General features: G+C 47.0%; 1 protein-coding gene across 1 annotated transcript; it reads left to right on the forward strand.

Annotated features, from left to right (window-relative positions):
* Positions 1-434: 434 nt before the first annotated feature.
* On the forward strand, positions 435-21,423 carry LOC144762619 (endogenous retrovirus group PABLB member 1 Env polyprotein-like). Its single transcript, XM_078647847.1, has 3 exons — positions 435-1,106; positions 6,664-7,831; positions 21,332-21,423. Exons 1-3 carry the CDS (start codon positions 435-437, stop codon positions 21,421-21,423), a joined length of 1,932 nt encoding a protein of 643 aa, XP_078503973.1.
* The last annotated feature ends 4,631 nt before the right edge of the window (positions 21,424-26,054 follow it).

Genomic DNA, 26,054 nt, shown 5'->3' on the forward strand with positions numbered 1-26,054 from the left:
GATTGCGGAACGTCCAGACCCAGAGCCCAACCCGTGAAGAAGACGAGTCCGAGGTCTTGTGAGCCCCGTCTCAAAAGCTGCGCGCATTTCAAGATCAACAGGCCTTCTAGTTTGCTTCTTGGTGAGTACAGCTGAAAGTATAAAGTCGGACCCACAACTTTTGTGGGTACGGTAAAGATATATGTTTGTTGTTTCTCATTTCTATTTTTTTTAATAGAAAGTCTGCCATCATGCCTATTTTTTCGAAAATACGTAAGATGGGAACTAGAAAAAGTATTCTCGAGAAGGAGATTCCCCTCCCTCCCCGGGATACTCCAGGACATTTCATGTATACAAAACATGGCATTGGTGCAATTGTTTATTGTGATTTATGGGTAGATTACACTAAAGATTTCGAATATAAATATAGGTGGCCCGAGACAGGGACTTTTGACATGGAATGTGTACTGAAACTAGAAGAACAGTTGTGGAAAAGAAAGGTCCGACAGTCACAAAGTGACGCGGTCGAACTATGGAGAAAAGAGGCCCATAGGAGGCAGGAGAAAGCATTGAACAAAGTCAAAAAGAGTAAGAGAATGTCAGAACAGGTCCGGAATGAACGATTACAAGAAATAGGACAAGAACTAGAAAATGAAAGGAATAATAGGGAACAACTAGCCGTTTCCACCGGTCTCTATCCTGTATTACCCAATACTTCCTTGCAGATGGAGACCGTCCCACCTAAGACACAACCTACTGCCCCATTTTCAGAGGATTCTTTCACCACCCTCCTCTTGGACACCCGGCCTCCATATGACCCCCCAATAGTTCAGGCACCTCCACAACAGCCCTTGAATACCGAACAAGTCCAACCACGGCCTGGAAACAACGAAGGTGCAGAGGGACTAGCCACAGGGGACACGATTCCCGAGTGTCCCTATGACCCAGCCCCAAGTACCACTGGGGAGGCAGGCCGAATAACAAAAATACTTCACGACTCATGGATAGAGATCAAGGGTTTACCTGCTATAGGCCCAATCCTTGAGGCAGCTTCTGAGTTTCTCCGTACTGGGGAAGACTCTAAGGCTATTAACAGATTAACCAAAAGCAGACTTTACGCTATTAAGGTACACATGTATAGGTTCCTTATTTGTTGTTTTATTAAACACTTACGAGTGGGAGGAAAAGATGTACCCACATCATTTTATGAGTTATTGGACTCAACCTCTGACCATACCGATGTAGGTTTGGTAAATGACGCACTTGATAGGTTCACCCGTAAGGTGACACGTACTTGGCAAAACGTACAGGCCGAGGAGGAAGGGAACAAAGGTGAGGAGAACATAACACCACCGGTTGTAAAGGCTCTACCAGTAAGACGCTCCATTTCCACGTCACGACCCCCACCCCTTCCATTCCTCCAGGGCCATCCAGAGAGGCCGTCTCCAGATGACCTGTTTCAAGCCACGGTAGTAGCATTAGACGACTGGCTAGGCCAGGAACCTCCGCTTACATCGGAGGAGAAGGAAATAGCCAGAACTGCGACCCTATGTGTCTCTCAGTATAAGATATATGACAGTGATCTCATAGCCTAACTTTTTTTAGCATTACCATGCCCACATCAAAGATTAGCGAGTCTCTACATGGTACAGCATCTCATCACTCTCAATGACACTTTTTTAAAACATGATCCAAGACTAGAAGATTTTCTGTCTGACTTTGCTGATAACATGTTCTTCTACAATGGCTCAGTTTTTCTCAACAGATTCATAGATTTTAGACAGGAATACCAGAAAGCGGTTGAATATAGATTTTGCACTGATACTTGTGGATCGGTTAATAAACTTCCTCAAACACGCCAGTTCCCCATGAGGGAGGTTTACCCCAGAGCTGACGCAAATGGCGCGTTACAACGCGTCTTTATTTATGTCCCCTTGACAAAACTCGAATTACTAAGAATGAAAGAGATGGTTCCCCCTCACTCAAAAGACCCTGCAGGATTTTTCAAGGAATTAGGAGACATATTAATGATGTCAACATATACCCTTTCCGATATCACAGCAATTCTAAAATTATTGTTGCCCTCGGGAATATATGACAAACTACGAGAGAAAGATTGGGAGGTGGCGGGCAAGCACATTAGATGGACCGAACTTCAGAATGACGAAAATACTAGGGTAGCAGGTCAAGGTATAGGAGACAAACTCAAGGCACTCCCTGGCACTATTTTGAAGGTGTTACCACAGTTATTGACAGTGAAAAAGGAGGACTGGGATGCCATTTCCTCCTGCAAACAGAAACATGGTGAAGACATAGGAGATTATTATACAAGACTTGAAAAGTGTTTTGCGGTAAATAGCGGTCTTACACCGACAAGCGAAGCTTACCCACATCTGTTTGTTTCCAAATTAGTAGACAACGCTCTGCCAGCTATAAGGGAAAGAGTACTGAAGGTAGAAAGTACCTGGCAAGCCCATACGCCGCCACAGGTGCTACAAATGCTACAATACCATCAAAACCGCATTAGGGATGAAGAAGAAAATGATAAGAAGCGCATGAAAGACACAAAGATGAAAGCATTAGTGGCCCAGACTGCACCCCAGCGCCAACAGACACTAGGTAGCCAGACAAACGCAAAGAGTACTTGCAATTATTGCAAAAAGTCAGGACACTTCGTTAAAGACTGTCCTGTCTTAAAACACAATTTGGCCACCGGTAAGACACAACCCCGCCCATATCAGCCAAAACAGAACGCCCCACAAGGCACTACAGCACCTTCAGTTCCACCGACAACACCATTGACCCAAATGTACATTGGAGATGATGACTATACTGAATACTACCAAGATATTTCATGATGTTGCCCAGGGAGAGAAGATGACAAACTGCCCCTAATCCTCATCCCAGTAGATCAGAAGGGTCCATTTGTAGAGGTCCGACTTCTTGGGGAGGATAGAACGTTTCTACTAGACACTGGGGCCAGTAAAACAACAATAAGCCATCAAGAGGTCCCAGAGGCTCCTCTCTCGGGTTCAAAAAGTATTTCTGTGGGTTTCTTCGGACAGCCTGTGACAAACGTCACGTCAAAACCACTGCCCTTACAGGTTCGTCCCCTCACGACAACCACAGATCTTATATTGACAAAATCATGTCCAGAAAATTTACTTGGTATCAAGACATTGAAGGAATTAGGAGCTGTCATTGTTTGCTCACCTAAGGATGTTAGATTATTCTAACGAGATTTTAAAGGTCACTACACCAGTAGAGAATTAGACGAACGTTTGAAAGATTTGCCACACACCCTTTGGGCCACTGATTCCACAACAGTATGGTGTATGGAAATAACACCTCACAAGGTTACACTGAAGGAGGGAGCCCAACTGCCACGCATAAGACAATACAAAATTCCACCTCAAGCTGAACAAGCGTTAATGTTAATTATTCAGGATCTAATACAGTCAGGTGTGGTTAAAGAAACGATTTCTAATACTTGTAATTCCCCAGTTTTAGCAGTTCATAAAAAAGTGGAACTGGGAACACCCCCTGTCTATAGACTAGTGGTGGATTTGAGAGAACTTAATAAATGTGTCATTCCCCAACACCCCGTGGTACCAGACATCTCCACGTTACTCACAGCCATAGATGCAGAAGCAACACACTTTACTGTAATTGACTTAAAAAACGCATTTTTCAGTATACCCATTCACCCAGACAGCCAATACCTTTTCGGCTTCTCCTTACAAGGACGAAGCTTCCAATTTGCAAGAGCTCCCCAAGGTTTCACCGAAAGCCCAAGTGTATATAGCCCAGCGTTAAAAAGACAATTGGATACTATTGAAATGCTCCCTGACACTGCATTATTGCAGTATGTTGATGACATCCTCATTACGGCCCGATCTGACCCAGCCTGCGCTGAAGCATCATTGCTGGTACTAAAGTTCCTAGCTGCAAATGGCCATAAAGTTTCCCCTGGTAAGCTCCAATTCTGCTTGCAGCAAGTGGCATACTTAGGGCACTTGCTGTCAAAGGAGGGTAGGCAGCTTACACAGGAACGCATCCAACTTATACAACAAATGCCACAGCCAACAACACAGAAACAAGTCCGAGCTTTTGTTGGCCTTACCTCATATTGTAGACAGTGGATCCCACAATTTGCCCTCATTGCAAAACCATTAGTGCAGCTGACAACACTTGAAGCTGGCGCTACCCCAAAATTACCCTGGACGGATGAACACACACAAGCTTTTCAGTCTCTTAAACAGGCTATGTGTCAAGCCCCAGTGTTGGCAACACCTGAGTACACCAAAGATTTTACCTTATTTGTAACAGAAAGCTCAGGTACAGCCCTGTCGGTAATGACCCAACTTCAGTCAGACAGGCATAGACCATGTGGTTATTTTTCCAGTACATTAGATCCGGTGGCCCAAGCACTCCCTGCATGCCTCAAATCAGTCGCTGCCACAGCACAAGCCATTAGATAAAGTGACACCATCGTACTAGGACTCCATCTGGTTGTCCAGGTTCCACATGCTGTTGAACTTCTCCTAAACAGAACGCAAACACAACATCTGACAATAGCCAGACTCACAGGATACGAGATGACACTTTTTCAGCCACACATTGAGATCCGACGATGCAACATTTTAAACCCAGCAACACTGTTGCCACTTACCTCCCCTGCTGAAAAACTTCACGATTGTATTGATACAATTTATTTAGTGACCAAACCCAGACCAGATTTACAAGATACACCCCTTTCTGAGGCAGAGATGACACTCTTTGTTGATGGGTCTTGCATGATACTCCCCACTGGAGAATTGGCAGCAGCCTATGCCGTCACAAATGGTATAAGCACTTTGGAAGCACATAAAATAGAGATACTGTCAGCACAAGCAGCCGAACTAGTAGCACTAACACGAGCATGTCACTTAGCAAAAGGAAAATCAGTTAACATCTACACTGACTCACAATACGCTTTCGGGGTTGTACACAATTTCGGCACATTATGGAGGGAGAGGGGATTTCTCACATCACATGGGTCCAAAATACAACATGCTGCCCTCATCACTGCCCTCTTGGAAGCTAGCCAATTACCAACCAAAATAGCGGTGCTGAAATGTAAGGCACACACAAAAGGAACAGATGAAATATCAAAAGGAAATGATTTCACAGACAATGCAGCCAAAATGGCGGCGAACACGGAATTGAATACACTACACCGCCAATACACAAAACGAGACCCCTTTCTGACATCCAGGATATCCAAAGTCACACCACACCACAGGAACTGCTAGAATGTAAGGAAAAAGGAGGGGTCCTTACAGACCAGGGTTGGATGACACCTGCGAGAGCAGTATGGCTACTGCCGGATGCTATGGTTCAGGTTATAATAAACACCATACATGGACCAGCGCATCTGGGAGAAAAAGCAATGTTAGATAGCATACAGAACATATGGCATAACAAACATTTGAGAGCTGCAGCCAAACAAAAAGTAAAAACTTGCATGATTTGTAACCAGTTCAACCCAGGTAAAGGCACGAAGGTGGAGCAGGGTGGATTCCAACCCCCTGACCATCCATTCGAAGCTCTCCAGATGGACTATATTCAGATGGAGAAGTGTAGAGGTTACAAGTATGTACTGGTGGTGGTGTGCGCGTTAACAAGGTGGACTGAAGCTTACCCCGTCCCTGACTATACCGCCACAACGACTGCTAAGGTTCTAGTAAGAGAGTACTTCCCACGGTATGGGTTGCCAAGAGTCATATATTCAGACAATGGCCAACCTTTCTCTTCCGAGCTAATGAAACATGTCTCCCTTCTATTAGGATATATTTGGAAATTTCATTGCGTGAGACACCCCCAGGCAGCAGGATTGGTAGAAAGACACAATCAAACACTTAAAACTAAGTTAGCCAAAATCACAGCAGAAAAGGGCGTAGATTGGATGACTGCCTTACCAGTAGCCCTTTTCTATATGCGAATGGTACCACACTCCCAAATAGGATTAGCACCATTCGAAATGGTTTTTGGCAGGCCACCAAACATGTGGGGAGTCCCTAGACCAAAATCTATTACTGATGTAGATAGCAGAATATTGACTGATTACCTGGCTTCCTTGATGTCTGCACTCCACTCTTGTCGTTCACAGGTGGCTGCAGCCTTCCCAGACAAAATCAACCCGGAAGAACACACCATACGACCCGGGGATTGGGTCTCAGTCCGGAATTTCGACAGGACAAATCCTCTCCAGCCCAGGTGGAAGGAGCCGAAGTTGGTCCTTTTAACTACGCGGACTGCGGTGAAGATCGAAGGCAGAAAGGGCTGGTTGCATGCCAGTCATTGTAAGAAATACTTTGAAGAAATAGACTCTGTCGCCAGCGATATTGCCACATCCAGTGACACTGTAACTGAACAGTCCTCATTGCCCTTGGAACAGACCCCACAACAGGAATATAAATCAAAACTGAGGTCCGCCACCAGGATTCTGGCTGATTAAGCCCATGGACACAGGTCTCGTGGTGAAGCGGTCAGAGCATGGGGGCAGACTCAGACACCCTGACTATGTGGAAAAAAGAGAAAATGAGGCGCCTAAAGAAGAATGTTAAGAAGTTGCATAGCGGCCCTATCATATGTTTGATCATACTGTTTTTCTTGATGACAATCATGACGTGTCTCGGTTAGGCCCTCCACATTGCTTTCCCGCCAGCACCACATTCCTCTCCTGCACCTAACACTACTCAAGAGCACACGCACCACGACTTACCTCCTCATGAGAAAGCCCATAGGCTAGCTCTCCGAAACAATACCTTCATACAGATGCTACACTATACGCATCAGGCCAGCAATATCACAGATTGCTGGATATGTGGCCGCCTCCCACCACATCAGAAGGAGGGAGGGATGCCTCTCTTCCCCTTTCCGTTTTCTTATAATGGAACTTGCGAGGCCTGGTTCGCCCTAATAACAGCCGACAGGACTACCCGTACCTCCTGCCCTGATGGAAATAGGTCATGCAAGAATAGGTGGCCTTGGGGGGACTTAAATAAGGTCCTTAATGCTGTCTGCTACCCGAATGAGGATGGAGATCCTCAGGCGACAGGCACGGTCCTAGAAAGCGAAGAATACAAGCAGGGGAACATGAGCATGTCCTACAGGATATTAAATACCAAACCTAAAAAGAATGCTGGCCCCCCTTCTATCTCGGTCTCAACAGTGAAAGGGCACCTGTGCGTCCGGAAAAAGGGCTCTGTCCCATTAGGACACAGTGACTGCCATACCACTGTAAGTTTTGAAGACTACGGAAAATCATCATTTCTAGCATCCCGCCATACTTACTTCATCTGCGGGCAAACAGCCTATGTGCAACTGCCCTTGAACTGGGGGGGAACGTGCTATATAGCATTTCTGCTACCTCCTGTCTTTGTGGCCCCATCCACTTACCACCGAGACCCACTAGTGCCCCATGTTAGACATAAAAGAATGAGCGATATCTCCGGGATTGATCACACGGAAACTACATTGGAACAATATACAGACTTCAATAAAGGATTCTTTTTCTTTATCGGCCCTGTGCAGAACAGTAAGCTCATACGCAAGTTGACAAGGACCTTGGAGGTTGTTGTAAATCAGACGGCGTCTGCCCTGGGGAACTTGACCCAGGAACAGTCTGCCATAAGATTGGTTGCCCTCCAAAACCGCCTTGTCCTTGACGTCATCCTGGCTGACAGGGGCGGAGCCTGTAAAATTATCGGCTCCAGCTGCTGTATTTTCATCCCTGATAACTCTACGTCTGTATATACGGCTATAACAAAATTACACAAGATAGCCGCCAGCCTACATCAAGAACCTGGCACTTGGACATTGTCTGACTGGTTTTGGACAATAATATCATCCTGGGGATGGAAACTGCTGTCAGCAGCAGGCATAATATTCCTGATAATAACTGGATGTTGCTTTGCATCCAATGTGGCCCTGCCCTGTGCGGGCTATGCGCTACAAGCTGCATTCCTAAACCACATATCCAGCAGAAAGAAAACAAAACAATTATGGTACAGGAATGCATAGACAATCTCTTGCGAATTGAGATATAGGTACAGGTACACTCTGGGGCAAGGAGGGAATGAGGAAATAAAATTGGCAGTTGTGCCCCATCGTTTCCCTTCTCCGCCTCGTCTGCCATTTTGATTCAGACAGCACCCATTTTTGCGTGTGACATCCATTTTGTCTTCAGACCTACGAGCAAGACATCCTGCACCTAGCCCCTCCATTAATTAACCACACATTCTTGTGGCTCTGCCAATTCCGAGAACCAACGGGCTAGTTCCTGGTTTTTTTCTAAAAAAGAAAAAGATAGTTCCTGTTCTTGACTCTAACCCAGAGATAAACATCCGGCTGAGGAAAGACCTTCAACTGAAAGGAGCACATTTCGACACATTTCATGCACCCTCACGAGACACAATAAACGCCCATACCTTGACACATTTGGTTGGAAATTACTGTTTGTCACTTCCTTTTTTCTTCTGTTTTCCTTCCTTTTTCTTACTGCCTGAAACCGTATAAATATTCTGCTATGTGAATGAAACATCAGACCACTCCTGAACCCGCTTGGTGAAGGAGCTCTCCCTTAACTCGAGTTATTGAATAAACCCTTCTTTACTCGAACACCACGGACTCCTCTCTTTACTTAATTTAAACGTATTTACTAATATAGAAATTCTAAGATAAGGTAATATTAAATTATTTACCACAGAGTCCAGCTTGACTCCCAGATTTTTCACTGTGGAAACGGCGGACACAGGGGGAGACATATCCTGGGGCCACCATTCATGCCAGATATCCGGTGGCTGAGGCTCGAAGAAGATAATCTCAGACTTCTCGGAGTTACATTTTAAATGATTGTGACTTAACCAGGAGAAGACTTTAGAAAGACAGGTGTTAATTAAGTTGCTATCAAACTCGGCTCCTTTTTCGCAGGTGAACAGCAGCTGAGTGTCATCAGCGTATGACACTATTTTGGCACCAAATTTCTCAACGAGGGGAGCCAGGGGGCCATGTACAGATTAAATAGTGTAGGGCTCAAAATAGAGCCCTGGGGCACCCCCATGTTCAGAAGAGGGATTCCCGACGAGAAAGGAGGAGACCAGATGGTTTGAGAGCGGTCATTGAGAAAGGATGCAAACTAACTCAAGACCGTGCCTCCAATACCGCTATCACTGAGTCTTTTCAGTAATCTCGAATGAGGCACGGTGTTGAAAGCTGCGGAGAGGTCCAGTAGAACCAAAACGGCATTACCTCCTCTGTCCAATGTAGCTTTAATAGTTTCTGCAACTTCCAATAGAGCCGTTTCAGTACTGACATTGGCTCTAAAGCCTGACTGGCTAGGGTGCAACAAATCATTGGTCTCCACATAGTTCGTTAAGACTTTGTTAACACATTTTTCCAGATCCTTCGAAAAGAAAGGAAAAAGCGATATGGTTCTATAATTACATGCTGCCTCAGGGTCTGCCGATGGTTTCTTCAGTAGCGGGAGGATTTTGGCATGTTTCCACATTTGTGGCATCAGCCCCTCCCGTAAAGCGGTGTTCAAAATAGAATTCACACAGGGGTTGATCACATCTGCTAATGAAGACAAAACCTTTGCTGGGCAGGGATCAGTGGGGGAGCTAGATTTCAAAGTTTTCATAAACACCAAAGATTGCTCTAAAGTGATCTCTGTGAAATCCCTAAGGGAGGCACTGGAGCAGGAGAAAGCAGCTAGGTGGGAGCCCTCAGCGCCCTCCCGATCCAGTGATTGAGCTTCGAAGGAATCCTGGATCAATTTGATTTATTCATTAAAAAATAGGGCCATTTGTTCCGTCCAATCGCTTGTGGGAACAAACGGTTGGCTTATGGAGGCAGGGAGGAGAAACTTTTTACAACATTAAAAAGGGGTTTACTCTTATTAGCAGCCATATCTATTTTTGTAGACAAAAAGAGTTTCTTTCCCTCACAAATACTCTTGTAATAGTTTTTCAGTGCCCGTTTGTAGATCAGTTTGTCTGAGGGATTATAATTCCTCCGCCATTCTCTTTAAAGATGTTTACAGGCCTTTTTACTATCCCTTAAGGCCTCAGAAAACCAAGGGGCCGAAGCTCGAGAGGATTTGACAGGCCTCACACAGGGGGGGGGGGGGAGGGGGGCAGTTCAGTGGCTTGTTGCTGTAACCAATCTTCGAAAGTCTTCACATCTTGTTCCAGGACGCCACTTAAGAGAATCGGCTGCTGTCGCAGCGCACGCTGAATGGCCTCAGATGTCATCAAGTGAAATGGCCTAGAGCAGTGATTCGCCTTGGCTGTATCCAGGGGTTGGGGCCTAGCAGCATCTCTGCAGATTTTAAAATTGATCAAATAATGGTCGGACCAGGTTAAGGCTAAAGGAGCATCCATATAAATCTGGTTAGAAGAAAAAACCTGATCCAGTATATGGCCTTTGTCGTGCATGGGAAGACCTACAAAAGGGGTTAAATTAAGAATATCCAAGGATTCATACAGTCTTAGAGGGTCAGGCTCCAAAGATTTATCGATGTGGATATTAAAATCACCCAGGACCGTACAATGGCTATATTTAGCTGCAATGGGGGAAATGGAATGGCTGATAGAGTCCAGGAAGTTCTTCGCCAGACCAGGTGGGCGGTGGATTACTACACCTGCCATAGATTGCTGAGCCATGAGTGTCAGGAGAAAACCCAAACTTTCCGCCCCCTCTATCTCCACATTCGCTAAGGGAGTACAAGTGAAGGAGCTCCTATATACGATAGCTAGCCCACCGCCTCTCCCCAAAGGACGGTCCTTCCTCAGAATCTTATAGCCCTGAGGAATCGCACTGGCAAAAATAGGATTTGAAGCATCCGTTAGCCAAGTTTCTGTGAGAAACAACAAGTCGGGGGATGAGTCGGTTAGAAAATCGTAAATTTCAAGTTCATGTTTTTTCAGGAAGCGAACATTCAATAAAGAAGCCTTCCAACATTTATCTGGAACCTCGCGTCCCCTAATCGGGGCTATCATAACCCTTTTAACTTTATGCTCTCTAGGAGAAGGCCATGCTAACCAGTTACAGTCTTTACACCTCTCGGAAAAATTGTTCCTCAGAATAACTGAATGGGGTCTACATGCCGAACCCTTGTCAAGGCAAACAAGTGGTTTCTGTCATAGGTAATTACCATGAGCGGCTCCAGAGCAGAACTGGCAGCATGGCTGGCCCCGCACCCTTCCGGGACGCTGACGGGCGCAGACGGGCTTGCCTTTGGCGCACCTTTTTCGTGCCAGCGGCGCGTTCACGCAGCGTCCCGTTTTGAAGGGGCCGGCATCCAACCACTAGACCGCGCCGAAGTGAAAATATGTCAGCTAGCGGTCACAGAGCTCAAAAGACCGGTTCAATTCCCCCTCCCTCCAGATTCGAATTCCCAATTTTAAAAATCCCACACAACAAAAGTTAATATGACAGAGGGATTAAAAAGCAGGTAAAGTGCAGAAAGTTATCGTTTTATCAGCGAGTGAAACAAGATGTCAGGCAGTGCTCAAATTACTGAGACTGGGAGGCTCGCGCAGTGTCCCGTTTTGAAACGGCCAGCATCCAACCACTAGACCGTGCCGAAGTGGAAAAATGGCGGCTAGCAGTCACGGAGCTCAAAAGACCGGTTCAATTCCCCCTCCCTCCAGATTCAAATTCCCAATTTTAAAAATCCCACACAACAAAAGTTAATATGACAGAGGGATTAAAAAGCAGGTAAAGTGCAGAAAGTTATCGTTTTATCAGCGAGTGAAACAAGATGTCAGGCAGTGCTCAAATTACTGAGACTGGGAGGCTCGCGCAGTGTCCCGTTTTGAAACGGCCAGCATCCAACCACTAGACCGTGCCGAAGTGGAAAAATGGCGGCCAGCGGTCACGGAGCTCAAAAAAACGATTCAATTCCCCCTCCCTCCAGATTCAAATTCCCAATTTTAAAATTCCAACACAACAAAAGTTAATATGACAGAGCAGATTAAAAAGCAGGAAAAGTTATCGTTTTAGCAGCTAGTGAAGGAAGATGTCAAGCAGTGCTCAAATTACTAAAATTGGTAGATTGGAAAGAGCTAAAATAAAGCACTTTTTTCGGCTTGAAAAATCAGGAGTCTCCCGACAGATTAGTTAATGTCGGCATGCATTACAGGGGTCTGTCCCTTTTTTCCATAAAAAACTACCTCCAGTTTGTACCTGTTTTGAGATTATGGAAGGGCCAGGATCTGAGTAAAATCTTTGCAAATTTTTTCAGTAGGGCAATTATGCATCTGTTTGCTTTAATAGTAATTTAGGAATGGTTTGAGCAACTCTAAAATACTTTTGACATGACATCTTACATTTGCTCTTTTAAGGGCTTGAGTGCAAGGACCCATTACATTGTATTCCCCGTGCAAATTACAAATGGTGGGATGTTTATCGCACCAATAAATTACCAGGTGCAATAAAAATCGCACTCATCGTCAAATTTCGGCTGATCAAACCTGCTTGAATTTTACAAGGAAAGGTACCGGTATTTACCAGGACATGCAGATTTTGGTACAATAAGCATCAATGTTAGAAATGGGATTCCTGGCTGGCTGAGGTTGGCAACAAAGCCAGGCAGAAATCACCACTATAATCAGGGCCAGGGAACTACTCCTCAGAATGACCCCTGCTCACCCTTTAGGTTGCGTGGCGCGAGCAGACAAGGCTAAACTTCGGGGCACTAGAGTTAAGCATTTATGACCTTTCACAGTAAAACCCACTGAGACCCCCCACAAATGGACACCAGGCTTTGGGTCTGTAAAAATACGTAATCTTTATATAAAAATATATGCAGGTAGAGAGATTATCACAAGACCTTATAACACGTTACTTTTGCTTTGGGGCCACCAGATTTCCAAATAAAGATTCCCTTAGAACAATTCTCAAAACAGGTTTAGTTTACTTGGCAAGGGTGTTGATCCTTTAAAAATACTTCTTCTTGAGGTTTGAGGTATTCTTAAAAACAGTTCTAGTTACTCTTACAACACAATGATGATGCCACAGTTCTTGATATGCAATATTTGGGGCGTTCTGCCCAGTTCCTTGAAGGTATGGTGCTCCCAAGCGCCTCTGGGCGCTTTGTAGCGTCCTTCTACGCCTCGTTCGGCTTGTAAGGAAGTGCCCCACTAAATCTCGCGTGAGCCGGCGTACGTGGGGGTCAATGGGCGCCCAGGAGTACGAGGCATACCAGACTCTGATGATCGGTAGAACGAAGCGCACAAGTTCCAGGCACACAGCGAGGCGTACCAGCCTTGGATGGGCAGCAGAACGAGGCGCACAAGTTCCAGGCGCACAGCGAGGCGTACTCGTTGTAGCGTATAATTTCTCCTAAGGCAATCCGACCCGCACAGTTAAATTTACGGGGAAATAAAGCGTTGCGGGCCCCCGAGCCCGTTGTGCCAGCGACGTACCTTAAGACCTCAGTTCTCTTTCTGGGACGAGTCGTACACAGTGAGTGCGACTCGTTTTCTTGGCGGTGACTTCGTGGATTAGTCGTCCTTCGGGCAGGGGGACGGCTCGTAGGAGTCTAGTGCGCTTGGGGTGACTTCGGACCTTCACTGCAGCGGGTGCGTGCGCTCAGGCAGGCGCGGCCCACGACCTCAGTACCGATTGTACTGGGGTCTCCCAAAGGGGGCGGCGCGGCCTGTAAAGTCTCAAAGGGGGGGTGAAGCTGGGCAGCAGGGCATGTTCCTACGTGCGGGCGGCTGTCCCAGCGTCGATCACCAGCCTCGGAAGAATTCCAGCGGGAGGGGCGAGTGGGCGCTTCAGCGCGCTCCTAATGGCAGGCAGGGGCAGAGGAGCAGGCAGCCTGACCCGGGGACAGAGAGCGACTCCAACAGTGCAAGGCTCTCACGGGTAAAGGGCAGGCAAGCTCCCGAGTGCCACAGCCCTAGGAGGGGGCGATGGGGGCGCAGTCTCAGCTCCAGCAAGAGGCACACACACATGACTCGCAGTACAAGGCGAGTGAAGGCACAAGAAACCCACTGGCCCTGGGGTTCCGTTCAGGAGGCAAGCTCAAACAAGCCCTTGGAGAAAGTCTCAAGCACAATTCTGCAAAGTCCTTTGTAGGTCTTCTCCTCTCCTTCCTCAGCAAGGCAGACAGCAGATCAGTCCTTCAGCTTCTTCCTTCTAGTTGGGCAGAGGTTCGTTGTGGGAAACAGGATCTAGTTTGTTAGGAGCAGGGCTCCTACTTTTATACAGCTTTTCTTTTGTTCTGACAGGCCAGGGGGGCCACTGCAGAACTTCTTTCAGTCCTTGAGCACTGTGTTGGGGAAACTTGGGTCTCTCCTTTCAGGGAGCAGGGATGGCACATCAGACGCTCCACAGGAGGTGGAGCCAGCATTGTGTGGACAGGGGCAGCCAGGAGGCTTCCCCCTTCCTGGGCCAGGTGTCGGGCTGAGTCATCAGTCACTCCCCAGGAGGTGGAGCCAGCATTGTGGTGGCAGAGCACAGCCCTATTCAGAGTCCAGGGGCACTCCTACCTCCCACCAAGGTGTAATCCTTGCATTTACCACCTGTCATCTCCCAGCCCTGTCACTCACACAACCCAGACAGCAGATACACATGCTAGCAGAGGCGGCTGAAATGGTTAGGCAAGCTTTCTAAAAGCAGCATTTGCAAACACATGATAGTAAAATAAACTTTACTAAAAGAAGTATTTTATTATACTGAGTTCAGGCATACTAAACTTTATATCCTACCATGTTCCCTGAGCCTGCTGGGATTATAGGGTGTAATAATTCCAGCAGCCCATCTTGGCCTAAGAGAACAGGTAGCCTTACAATAGTGAAAACGAAATTGACTGTAATTCACTATTAGGACATGCCACACACATCAGGGCATGTCCTACCTTACACTTACAATGCACCCTGCCCTTGGGCCTACCATAGGGGTGACTAATATGAAGCAAAGGGAAGGTTTAGAGGCTGGCAAGTGTGTGCACTTGCCCAGCCAGCATGGCAGTACCAGACTGCACGCAGGTTCTGCAGTGGCAGACCTAGACACATTTTAAAAGGCTGCTTCTGGGGGTGGCGCAACCAGCGCTGCAGGCCCACTAGCAGTATCTGGAGAAGTGTGGCTCACTGGTTAGAGGAGGCAGACCTGGAAGCAGAGGTCAGCCCGGGACCAGGGTTCAATTCCCGGCTCGGCGGGGTCTTGAGTCCTAAAATGTCCATGGACTCGACAATTCTCGCTCCGGTGCCTACTCGATTCAAGGGTTCACACTCTGCGACTCTGGGCAATAGCTTGCTTAATCTCCACAACGGCCCCTCGCGGCGGGATGCCTGGCTTTCACCTTGCAGATACCCTGCCGGGGTTATCTCACAGGGGAATACCAGGACGGGTTCCCTAAGCAAGCGCTTAGAAACCGCTTGGTGATTTGCGCTATATAAATTCCTGTACATTTACATTTACATTTACATTTGTATTTACAATCCCTGGCACTCCTGGTGCACTTTACTGGGGACTGATAGTAAACCAAATAAGCCAATCATGGAATTCAATCACATGTACACTTTACAGTAGGGAGAACATATGCACTTTAGCACTGGTCAGCAGTGGTAAAGTGCCCAGAGTCATTAAACCAACAAAAACAGGTCAGAGAGAATATTGGAGGAAGGCAAAAAGTTCAGGGATGGCCCTGCCAAGAGGGCCAAGTCCAACACAATACCCTTCCAGCCAAAACGCAGGGTAGACCAATCACCACTGTGATGGACTTCCCGGCTTTGGGCAATAGAACATGGACCTGGCCCGCAACAGCAGGGGCACATTCCAGTTCTATGCCAATCTGAGCCTAATTCAAATCCTCTGTCCATACTCTCAGGGTCCACCCAGCTAATCCATGGGGCACCCTTCTCTTCCTCTGTGGACACCACCTGTGCAGCATCTAACCTTAACTTGCTCACAGGTGTGTCCCAACAGATAGTCATCAAATCACAGTGGCCACTGACAGTAGTCAGGGCTGAGACCCAGGCCTCATGCCTCTCAGTGCTCCCAAAACTCTGTGGCCTGAGAGAGTGGGGGGCAGTAGCCCCAGGTGCTTGGCACCTCTTGTCCATTCTCTCTTCTGTCAGTCCAGGTATGACATCCTGGCACTGACCCACCAGCCCCAGGCCTGTACCTGGCGGCTGGACCAAAGACTGGGGTGGCCTCTCCCACACCCGGTCCTCCTCCTTGGGGCTCTGTACCCTCCCACCTGGAGTGGTACCCCCTTCCAGAATTGTCAGGGCACCTGTGGCAGGTGACCTGCACAATTCGCCCACCATTTCAGGGGTGCTATCCTGCAACTGGGGTACCAGGTCAGGGGGGACACCCTGCACCTGGCCCTCTATCCTAGAGTCTAAACCCTCAAACTGCACCGGTGTCAGAGGCGAGGACTCCCTCCCTCTGCACCCCCTTCCAGAGTACTGCCCACTCTCCACTGGAGTGGTACCCCTAGAAGTGACATGGGTCTGGACACTGATTACAGTGGTCCCGCCCTCCAGGTCAGACAACACCTGAACCTGGCTCTCCAACTCAGGGACCCAGCCCTGCAGTTGAACAATTGCCTGGCGCACCAGGACTTCCCGGGGAGCATGCATGCCCCGCCTGAGGGTGGCACATAGCTCATGTGTCGTGCGACAGTCTGCCTGGCGCAGACCTCCCAACCCCTGTCCCTCTGACAGTGCGGGAAGATCCCCCAGGACAGAAGTGGTGTCCACATGGTCATTCACTGGGGACGCAGCCCTGCTGGCTGGCCCCTGACCCACTGGTTCTTCCACTGGGGACTCTTTCCCCCTCTCGCCCCTCCATCTTGACCTCTGCACCCTCCCAACTGGAGCGGTACTGCCAGATACGTTCTCTAGCCCCTGGGAGATCTTCCTCAAATGGCCTGCAAGTACAGACTAGGCCCTCGACCTGATGTTCCCTTAAGAAACCATCCAGGCCCTGAGACTGGGTTTCGGGTACCTTGGGACAGAACCCACACTCACTCCTCCTCCTCTGAGGCAGGACGTGATCCCCTACACCCTTCCCACCACACTGAGACCTAGCTGGGCTACACTGAACCTCTTCCATCACACAGGACTGGAAGTTACCTGAGCCACTCTTGTTGGAATCACTCCCCAATGCTGCTTCAGACCCTCTGGAATCCGCCAAAGGGCCAGCCTCCAATGTGAGCTCCCTGGGGTCGGAGAACTCACTCTCAAACAGGTGTTGGCATAGCTATGGAAAACTGGGACTTACAATATGCTCTCCCACAATTGGATCACACAGCCCCCTAGCAGGGTTAACCAAACTATCCTTCACCTCTCCATCCAGCGCCTCACACACATACTCTACACCATTCTCCTGAGATTGGCCAGACAGTAGCGGACTGTCTCTGTCACACAACCCATACTCTTCTGGGCGGTCTTTACACTCACCCACCAGGACCTCAACCATGGGGAATCCCTCCCACCACTAGGACCATGAACTCCTACGCCAGCTACCCTCTTCCCTTCAGGGATGCTGCGCACTACTGGAGCTCTCTCATGCCCTTGAACCTCCTGGTGTATGTTAACCCCCAAGTCAGGTGCCATATCTCTAGGTGTGCGCACTATGCTGTCAGCACTAGATACCTGAATGTGGCTGCCACCAGCTGAGCTGGACTCCACCTCCAACTATATGCAATAATTATCATATCTGATAAATTTCGAACTCCGCTGTGTCGAAATTTATTGGATGCAATAATTATCACATTCAACAGGACTTACTACTAATCAGGCCATAAGTTTAGGTTTTGAAGGAGAGAATATACCAGCTTTGCTGCATTTCAAGATGTATTTACTGACTGTGACCTAAAAAAACAGCAATGCTGGTGAATTACTAGTAAGCTGGTAACCTTAATTGTGCATGCTCGAAAGATTGTTGGTTGACATGAGAACTATGAGTAGAATGTTTTGATATCTTGCACGAGAGTCCAAACTTTTTGCTGCATGACTTGTGTATTGTCTAGAGTGAACACTGACAACCAGACAAAAATCACCAAACAGACAACTAGAAAACAAAATTTATAATGATGCAAAACAGTTATTATCAAATATACTTCTATTATTGGGAAGTGCCCAAATCACTTTCTATCCGACAGCATTTTACCTCAAACACAGGACGCATATGTACATTTTTTGGCACAGTTAGAAACAAATATTGAAAAGTATGGACACCACGCGGGAGCTGTTTTCTCATCATCGGTTTCGTTTAAGAGAAAGAAAGCCAAAATCAGTTCTCCCTCTCTCACCTTATCCATTGCTTCAATGTAATCTCCTGGCACTGTCCCTACCTATCAGTGCTCAGTGGTGTTCCAGCCTTAGTATAAAGACCCTCCACTATTTACATCACTGTAGTGGATGAGGTGGTACTGGTTTCTTCTACTCTGAAGAGGAATCTCCTGTTACAGATACAAAATGAACAGACACCCCAAACATTTATTATTGGTGAGTCTGAGAGCTCTATGTTTCAGCACAGTACTAAGCTCTTTGCTGATCATTTGGGAATAGGGAAGACTGTGGGTCTGGCGGCAGTTCTAGTTCAGATTGAATACTCGTTGGTTCCTGAGAGAAAGGCGGCATGTTCGACTTGGAGAACATTTGTTTGAAAACAGGAGAAATTGTAAGAGGTATTGTTGTTTGCCTAGTCTTATGAGAGGGCTTTGTTCCTGTCACCGGGCTATACCCAGTATTATTTAGGTGCACCAATAATGATGCAAATTCTTCTATCTGCATGACCAGAGAAGGCTGCAAGAGTTAAGGTTTGTCGCTTCTTTAACATCCCCTGACATCATAAGTTTTCCATCAGCTGCAATCTTTTTGAGTTAGAGAGGTACATTATGAGTTGCAGGAAACGTGGCATCCACAAATACACTTGATGCACTTGAATCCACAAAACCGGGTATGTTCAATGGACAATCGGGTAAAGAAAGAACCATTGGTATGAAAAAATGCTCAGCATCAGCTGTAGACATACAGGGCCTCATTTATGAGGCCTTGTGTCAGTTTTGCGCTTCCGATGCGTCACTTTTTGTGACGCATCGGCGGCGTAAAACATGGCTCTTGTTGCGCACTATTTACAAAGTGACGCATCTAGCAGATGCGTCACTTTGTAAACCCCTGCGCTACATTATACCTGTGTCAGGTATAATGTATGCAGGGGGGCGTTCCCCCGCAAAAAGCCTCGTAGAAGTGACGCAGTGAAATCTATGAGATTTCACTGCTTCACTTCTAGGACGCCGTTGCGTCACAATCTTGCGCCTGCCTCACAGCAGGCGTACGACTGACGCAGACCCTTTTACATGGGGCTTGCCCCATGTGAAAGGACGCATTGCTGGAGTTGCGTCACCTTTGTGACACACTCCAGCAATGCGTCACTTTTGCGCTTACAGATACATCAGAAATACTGACGTATCTGTAACTCCTTGCGACATGATGCGTCATACATTAAATATGACGCATCAGGTATGTGGCAAGGAGTGCGCACTGAGATGTGACGCATCGCTGCTTTCACGCAGCGATGCGTCATTTCTCATAAATGAGGCCCACAGTCCATATCCATCTGTTCTCACCTACCTCTCAGAACCCAGTGTTTCTGTTTCCAGGCCGATGAGGACATTATTTAACAAAATGTGCTCCAGTACTACAAAAAAAACATAAGTTCTCTTATCATCTTTGTTCTCTTTCTGCTGTTGTCATTCTCCTTCTTTCTTACTCTTCTTCCTGTTAATACTGGTTCTCTCTGGAAGGCTCCACCCGAGGAATCCAATGGGACGTGAGGGGTAATGCTGTTTTTTTTGTTTCATAATTTCTCTTGCTTCATCTTTTGTATGATATTGATCTAATTGAAGTACTAGACCAATCAAAGGTTTAGCTGTGGTTGGTTTTATAACAACTTGTGAAACAGCATCTTTGAGGTCTTCGCATCGGCCTTCATAAAGCTCAACAGCTGAAGCATCATTAGCAATGTTCCCTCTAATTTTGTTCCTCTTTGTGTGGCAAAGAAGGATGTCTGTGCACCACAGCCAAGGTTGCTTGCGCTGACATGCAACACATCCCTAGGCAAGCAAATGCTGTGTATAAGCCACCAGGTGCTTAATGTGTGCTTTGATTTGATTCCAATTACCCTCTCACTCGCCATAGGGGGGCACACATCTTTAACTTGTTTTTTAAGGTGATCGGTAACCTCTAGCGGTCTCTGGACTTGACCAATGGATAATTTAAAATTCACCAGTGTAGAATCCTTTGAAGAAAGGACATAACTCCAATATTTGGTCAATTTCAGAAAAATCTCAAGCTCTGGAACACCAAAAAGTAAAAAAGAGGTAACTGCTTTCTATCAATTGGTCCATCAGGTGAAGGTAACAAGATGTAAAAGGAGGTATAAGCAACCTGAGATACTATTTCTCACTCGCATACACTTTATGCATAAATACTCCTCCAGACTAACAAACGAAAATGGGAGAAGCACTCAGTGAGTGATATCACATTTGAACCTATCTAAGCAAAAAACACAATATCATTCATCAACGATTAAATCTCCAAATTTGACAACTTCTCTTGTCTAATTAAACTTGTATCCTTTATTTTTACCTTGACAGGTTCAAATAGGACATAGACACATACAACGTGTTCAGTGAAGCTCTTTATATTACTCAACTGCATCTAAGTGCTTTAGTGCCTCATTCGGGTTTGTGTACGCTTCATAAATATTGTACCATATAATATACAGGTGTTGTATTTTTTTTGGGCAGAATCCATGATGTACTGCAGGCTGGATTTTTACTGGCACCACTGGTATTTAAAAGTCCTGGCTGATACAAATAAGCAAAATCCCCTAAAACCTGTATTTTTAGCCTTTTTCTCAGTGGCATAACCAACGCCCTGCAGCCCAAGCATTGCGGGGGCCCCCGAACTCCAGGGCCCCCCTCTAGCACTGGTCAGAGAGCTTCACACTGTGTCCGGATTGTGGGGCCACCTTGCATGTACTTTGCGGGGGGGGGGGTACCCTCAAGTTTCGTTACGCCACTGTCTTTTCTGTACATCTGTACATTGCATCCCACAATATTTTAATAGAATTTTTCAGATGGTTAAAATCTTTACTCTCAGAATGAGGACAAGCTGTTCATCTCTCCTCTTTTACATTGGCTTCAATGATGTAAGATTTGGTGTTCTGCCCTACTTTAGTCAACATCTATATGGCCCTTCTGGCGGGAGTGGTTGAACCATGGGGCTTAAAGGTTGCATTGTATGCTGATAACTCACAATTATTATTCTCTTTTCAGCAAGATCACAGATCAGTGGAAGAGCATTTTCAAAGCTGCCTGAATGTGGAAGCAAATTGGATGCAGTTATATTGCCTGAAGCTCAACAGTGACAAATCAGAGGTATTGGTTTTTGGCAGGCGTCTCCTTTTCATTTGGGCTGTCTTTGGCCACAAACTTGGAGTGCTTTCCCACTGCCTGCGCAGTTGGTTAAGAACCTTAACATAAAATTTGACACAGATCTTTCCTTTGAATCTCACCTTCGGGATATCACTGGACTATACTTTAAACTTTTAAAATCACTATTCAAATCATTACAATTTTACTGGTGAACACCAGAAAACCAATTGTTCAAGCCTTGGTGACTTCATTTTTTATTTATTTTTATTATGCAATACAAAAACAAAACGTGGAATAATTCAATACAGCGTAACCCCACACCCTCTAATCTAAAACAACAGGTTTCTACCGCAGCAGGGAGAACCACATTATCTTAGAACAAAAAATCCCAACTTGACATCCACGTACAAGAGCACACGGAAGAAAAGGCAAATTATTGTGCAAACATCATACCAACTGTTATAACGAAAAGTGCTGACAGTATAAAGTGCCAGTGCATAGGTTTTCCAGTCTAAGCGTATGATTGTACCATTGCTAAAAGGCTATTACTGATAAAGTGCCTCGCGATTCTTGTGCAAACATTGCAGACATAGTAACAAAGACAAGAGATGAGAAGACAATAATAATAAAGTGATTTGAACAAGGTAAGGTGCAGTGCATACATTTTCCAGTCTATAAGTATGATTGTACCGTTGCTAAAAGATAAAGTGCCTCAAGCTTCTTGTGCAAACATTGCAGACATAGTAAAGAAATCAAGTGAAGATCATAATAAAAAAAGTAATTTGAACACATAAGGTGCAGTATGTCAAAATTGATAACGATAAAAGCCCCTAAGAGTTCGTCTGATTGAGCCACCTGGATAAAGGTTCCCATATGTCTAGTCCCTTCTTTTGGCCCGATGCCTTTTTTTTTAGCATAGATAGCCTTCTCCAGATTGCACATAGCTACCAATCGGGCCAGCCATTGGGGGAACAGATGAGGATTTAGGTCTATCCAGACTGAAGTGATACAGATCCTAAGGATGGGCATTGACACAAAAATTAATGCCCCACTGCTCTTCCTATCAATCCCATCCTGTATGCCCAGTAAGATAACAGTGGGGGTTAACAAGATGTCACAAGATAAGACTACCCTTAGGAAATTCTGTATTTTGTTAAGTAATTGCTCAAGTTTTATACAGGTGGAGAACATATGGACCGAGTCAGCACTAAATTTCGCGCTTCTAGGGCAGAGAGTTCCTTTGCATGCCTCCATTTTGCGATTCTGCTAGGTGTGATATATAAAAAGAAGCTAGTTTTGTAAAACTGTGCCTGCAGTTTAGCAGATAGCATGTCTCTCTGGGCCCCTCGCATGGCAAGATAGAAAGTATTATTGGAGATCTCCAGTTTTTGTTGTCATTTACTTGCAATCTTGACCACGTCATCAGGCATTCGGCTATTCAGTGCATTGTATATACGCCCTATGTGCGGCAAATTACGATCAATTAACTTGTCAATAAGGGCACTAGGGGCAAAGCCTGCGGGCCCACCAACCTTGCGCACCAAAAAGTCTCTTATGGCAAGGTACATGAAGGCCTCACTATGGCTCAGATTGAATTGTATCCTGAGATCGTTGAAGGGCCGAATTCCATTGATAGGTATCAGATCTCCTAGTTTTAATATGCCCGCTTTGTGCCGGTTTGGGCAGTATGATCTCCCAAAAATTGCAGGTAGATTAACATTATTATTTAAAGGGGTATAAAAGATCAATCTCTCCTAACCTACAAGTTTGCGTATGTTAGAAAAGACCCTGTAAGCACCCATCAAAGTCTTGAATCTGACTTGTAGTATCCATATTCTTTTTTGATAAACAACTTTTTATTGTTTTCACACACAGATTCAGCCACATATTGCACTGCATAAAAGAATAGGTATATACAAAAGTTAAGACTTTCCCGATGTACGAATCTGGCAGGTTACAAAATAGTATAAGTAAACATTTCCATAACTCTAAATCAGTCCCCCCAACCACTTCCCCCACACCCTGCGATATTTCTTAGGACAGCCACGTGCTTCATACAATATTTTCTTCTGCGAGGCGCACCAGTCAACCCCGCTCCGCCATTGTCCAACACTCAGAGAATCCGGACATATCCAAGAGGCAGCTATGTCCCTTTCAGCCACAGTTAATGCAGTTGTGACAAACAGTTTTCCATTCCTGGACCCGTCCAGCCCATCCGTAAGCCACAGAAATGCGTGTCAAGGATCATGGGGGACCACCCAACCCAGCACCTTTGTGAGCTCTTCTTCAATGTCATCCCAGAACCACGTCAATTTGGGACAAGCCCTCACCATGTGGAAGAAGTCAGTGGGATCATGGGCGCACCTGGTGCATGCAGGGGAGGGGCGGAGTCCAGCCCCATGAAGGCGGGCTGGGGTCATGTAGGCGGCGTGCAAATAGTAAAGCTGGACCAAGCGAAGTCTGGCAGAAGCAGTGATAGTCCTGGGGGCCATCAGGGCATCACCTCGTCCAGAGTTCCCACCCATTGCTCCCATTGATATCGGAGTCGGTCGAGCGTGGTCGCGGTATTATTAATTAGTGTGCGGTAGATGAGGGAGACTCCCCCCTTCCCCTGGTCCCCAAGCATGATCTGCGCCTCAGGCGGGTTGTACTCAGGGATCTGTGTGTCCTCAGAGAGGTGTACATGGAGGGCGTGATGCAGCTGCAAATATTTGTAGAATTGGGACTGGTGCAGGCAATACCGGGACTGTAGGTCCGCAAAGGAACGCATATGGTCACTTGCCCACACGTCGCCCAGTTGAGAGATCCCGATAAGATCCCTGGGGCAAAAGCCCTGTAGGCCACTCACCTCCTTAAGGCAGGTGTGGTACCAGAGGGGGGTGCACCGGATCAACTTGTGTGTCCACTGAGTAAGCTGCAGCGCCAGCCGCCAGGCAAGGAGCACTGAGCGCGTCACGTCCGGCACTCGGGGTGGAATGGGGTCCCCATAAACAATGGATTGGAAGTCAGTCAGTGACAGCGTGTGCAGCTCAAGCCTGTAGGCCAGGTCAGACCACCCCCCATTAAACCAATCATGTAAGGAGAGTAAGCGTGTTGCCAGGTAATAAAGATATAAGTGAGTCATCCCCAGACCCCGTCAAATGATGGTATCTTGCCAGTGTTTAGGGCCAGGAGAGCCCTCTCCTTCTCCCATAGGAATTTAGAGACAATACTTTCTAGCTCTTGGAACCAGTTCCTAGGGAAGCAGAGGGGGTATTTTGAAGGACGTAGAGCAACCTGGGAAGAATCATCATTTTAAACAAGGCGATTCTCCCCATTGGGTTCAGAGGTAGCGTCTGCCATTTCTGGAGGTCCAATTTGGCTTTCTTAACCAAAGGAGTGACGTTAAGAGCCCAATCCAATTCGGGGAGCAGGGTAATCCATACCCCTAGGTATTTAAATGACTGGCGCCAGATTAGTATGTTGGACTGCCAGTCATAACATTCCCTGGATAGGTGTAGAGGTACCAGGACTGACTTGCCAGGGTTCACCTGGAGGCCGGAAGCCCGTTAGAAGGACTGGAGAATCAGGAGGCAGTGAGGCCCGGACCGGGCCGGGTCCGCCAGATAGATAAGAACATCGTCCACATAGAGGGCGATCTTGTCAGCCTCTGCATTGGGCCAGGCCCAACCCTGCACACTCCTCTCGGACCTTATTAAAGCAGCTAAGGGTTCCATCACTAGGGCGAAGCGTAGCGGAGAGAGAGGGCACCCCTGTCGCATTCCTCGGCAGACAGGAAAGGGCTCCGACAGGACCCCATTGACTAAAACACAAGCTCTGGGGTGGGCGTAAAGGACCCGGACCAGGCTCCGGAAGTGTGGACCGAAGCCCATCGTGGTGAGAACGGCGCCCAGAAACCCCCAATCTACAGAGTTGAAGGCTTTCTCAAAATCCACCAGGAAAACCGCCAAATATTGGGTGAGCAAGTTACGGTGGGCCAGGGCCAGGTGCAGTCGTCGGAGACAGTGTCGGGTGCCACGGGAGGGCATAAACCTGCACTGGTCCGGGTGAACGAGGACGGTCAGGTGTGGCTGGAGCCATTGAGCCAGGATTGTGGCAAAAAGTTTTAGATCTGTATTGATAAGGGAGATGGGGCGGTAGTCCGCACACCTAGAAGGGGGTGGCTGGGATTTGGGAAGAACCACAATGGTGGCCAGGTCAGTCTCGGGTGGGAAGGAACCCTTGTCATCCGCCTCCTCAAACAATCCAGCACGGTATGAAATGAGGGTCTTCCGATATAGAGCATAGAATTCTTGTGGGAATTCGTCTGGACCTGGCATCTTGCCGGAGGCGGTAAAGGTTATTGCCTCGCCGATCTCTTCATGAGTGATAGGATAGTCGAGATCCGCCTGGACCGCGGGATCTAATCATGGAAGGTGAGCACTCCCAGCTTCTAGCAAGCCTGTGAGTGAAAGTGTTGGGGATTTGGCCGTGTATAGTTGGCGGTAGTAGGAGGAGAAGGCGCAGGCGATCTCCATAGGGGAGCGGTACACCGAGCTGTCCGTATCAACTATTTCGGGAATAATGCGATTCGCCCTGGGATAGGTGGCCAACCTGTGAAGGAGGGAGACGTTCTTGTCACCCC

This window comes from Lissotriton helveticus, chromosome 6, assembly GCF_964261635.1.
Source record: "Lissotriton helveticus chromosome 6, aLisHel1.1, whole genome shotgun sequence".
Classification (NCBI taxonomy): Eukaryota; Metazoa; Chordata; class Amphibia; order Caudata; family Salamandridae; genus Lissotriton; species Lissotriton helveticus.

Bases quoted from the DNA above. Each gene is read 5' to 3' on its own strand.
- LOC144762619 (XM_078647847.1), top strand. From the start codon at position 435: ATGGAATGTGTACTGAAACTAGAAGAACAGTTGTGGAAAAGAAAGGTC. The intron at 1,107-6,663 runs GTACACATGTAT...TGTCTCGGTTAG, and splicing joins GCAGACTTTACGCTATTAAG to GCCCTCCACATTGCTTTCCC. The intron at 7,832-21,331 runs GCACTTGGACAT...TTCTCTTTTCAG, and splicing joins CAGCCTACATCAAGAACCTG to CAAGATCACAGATCAGTGGA.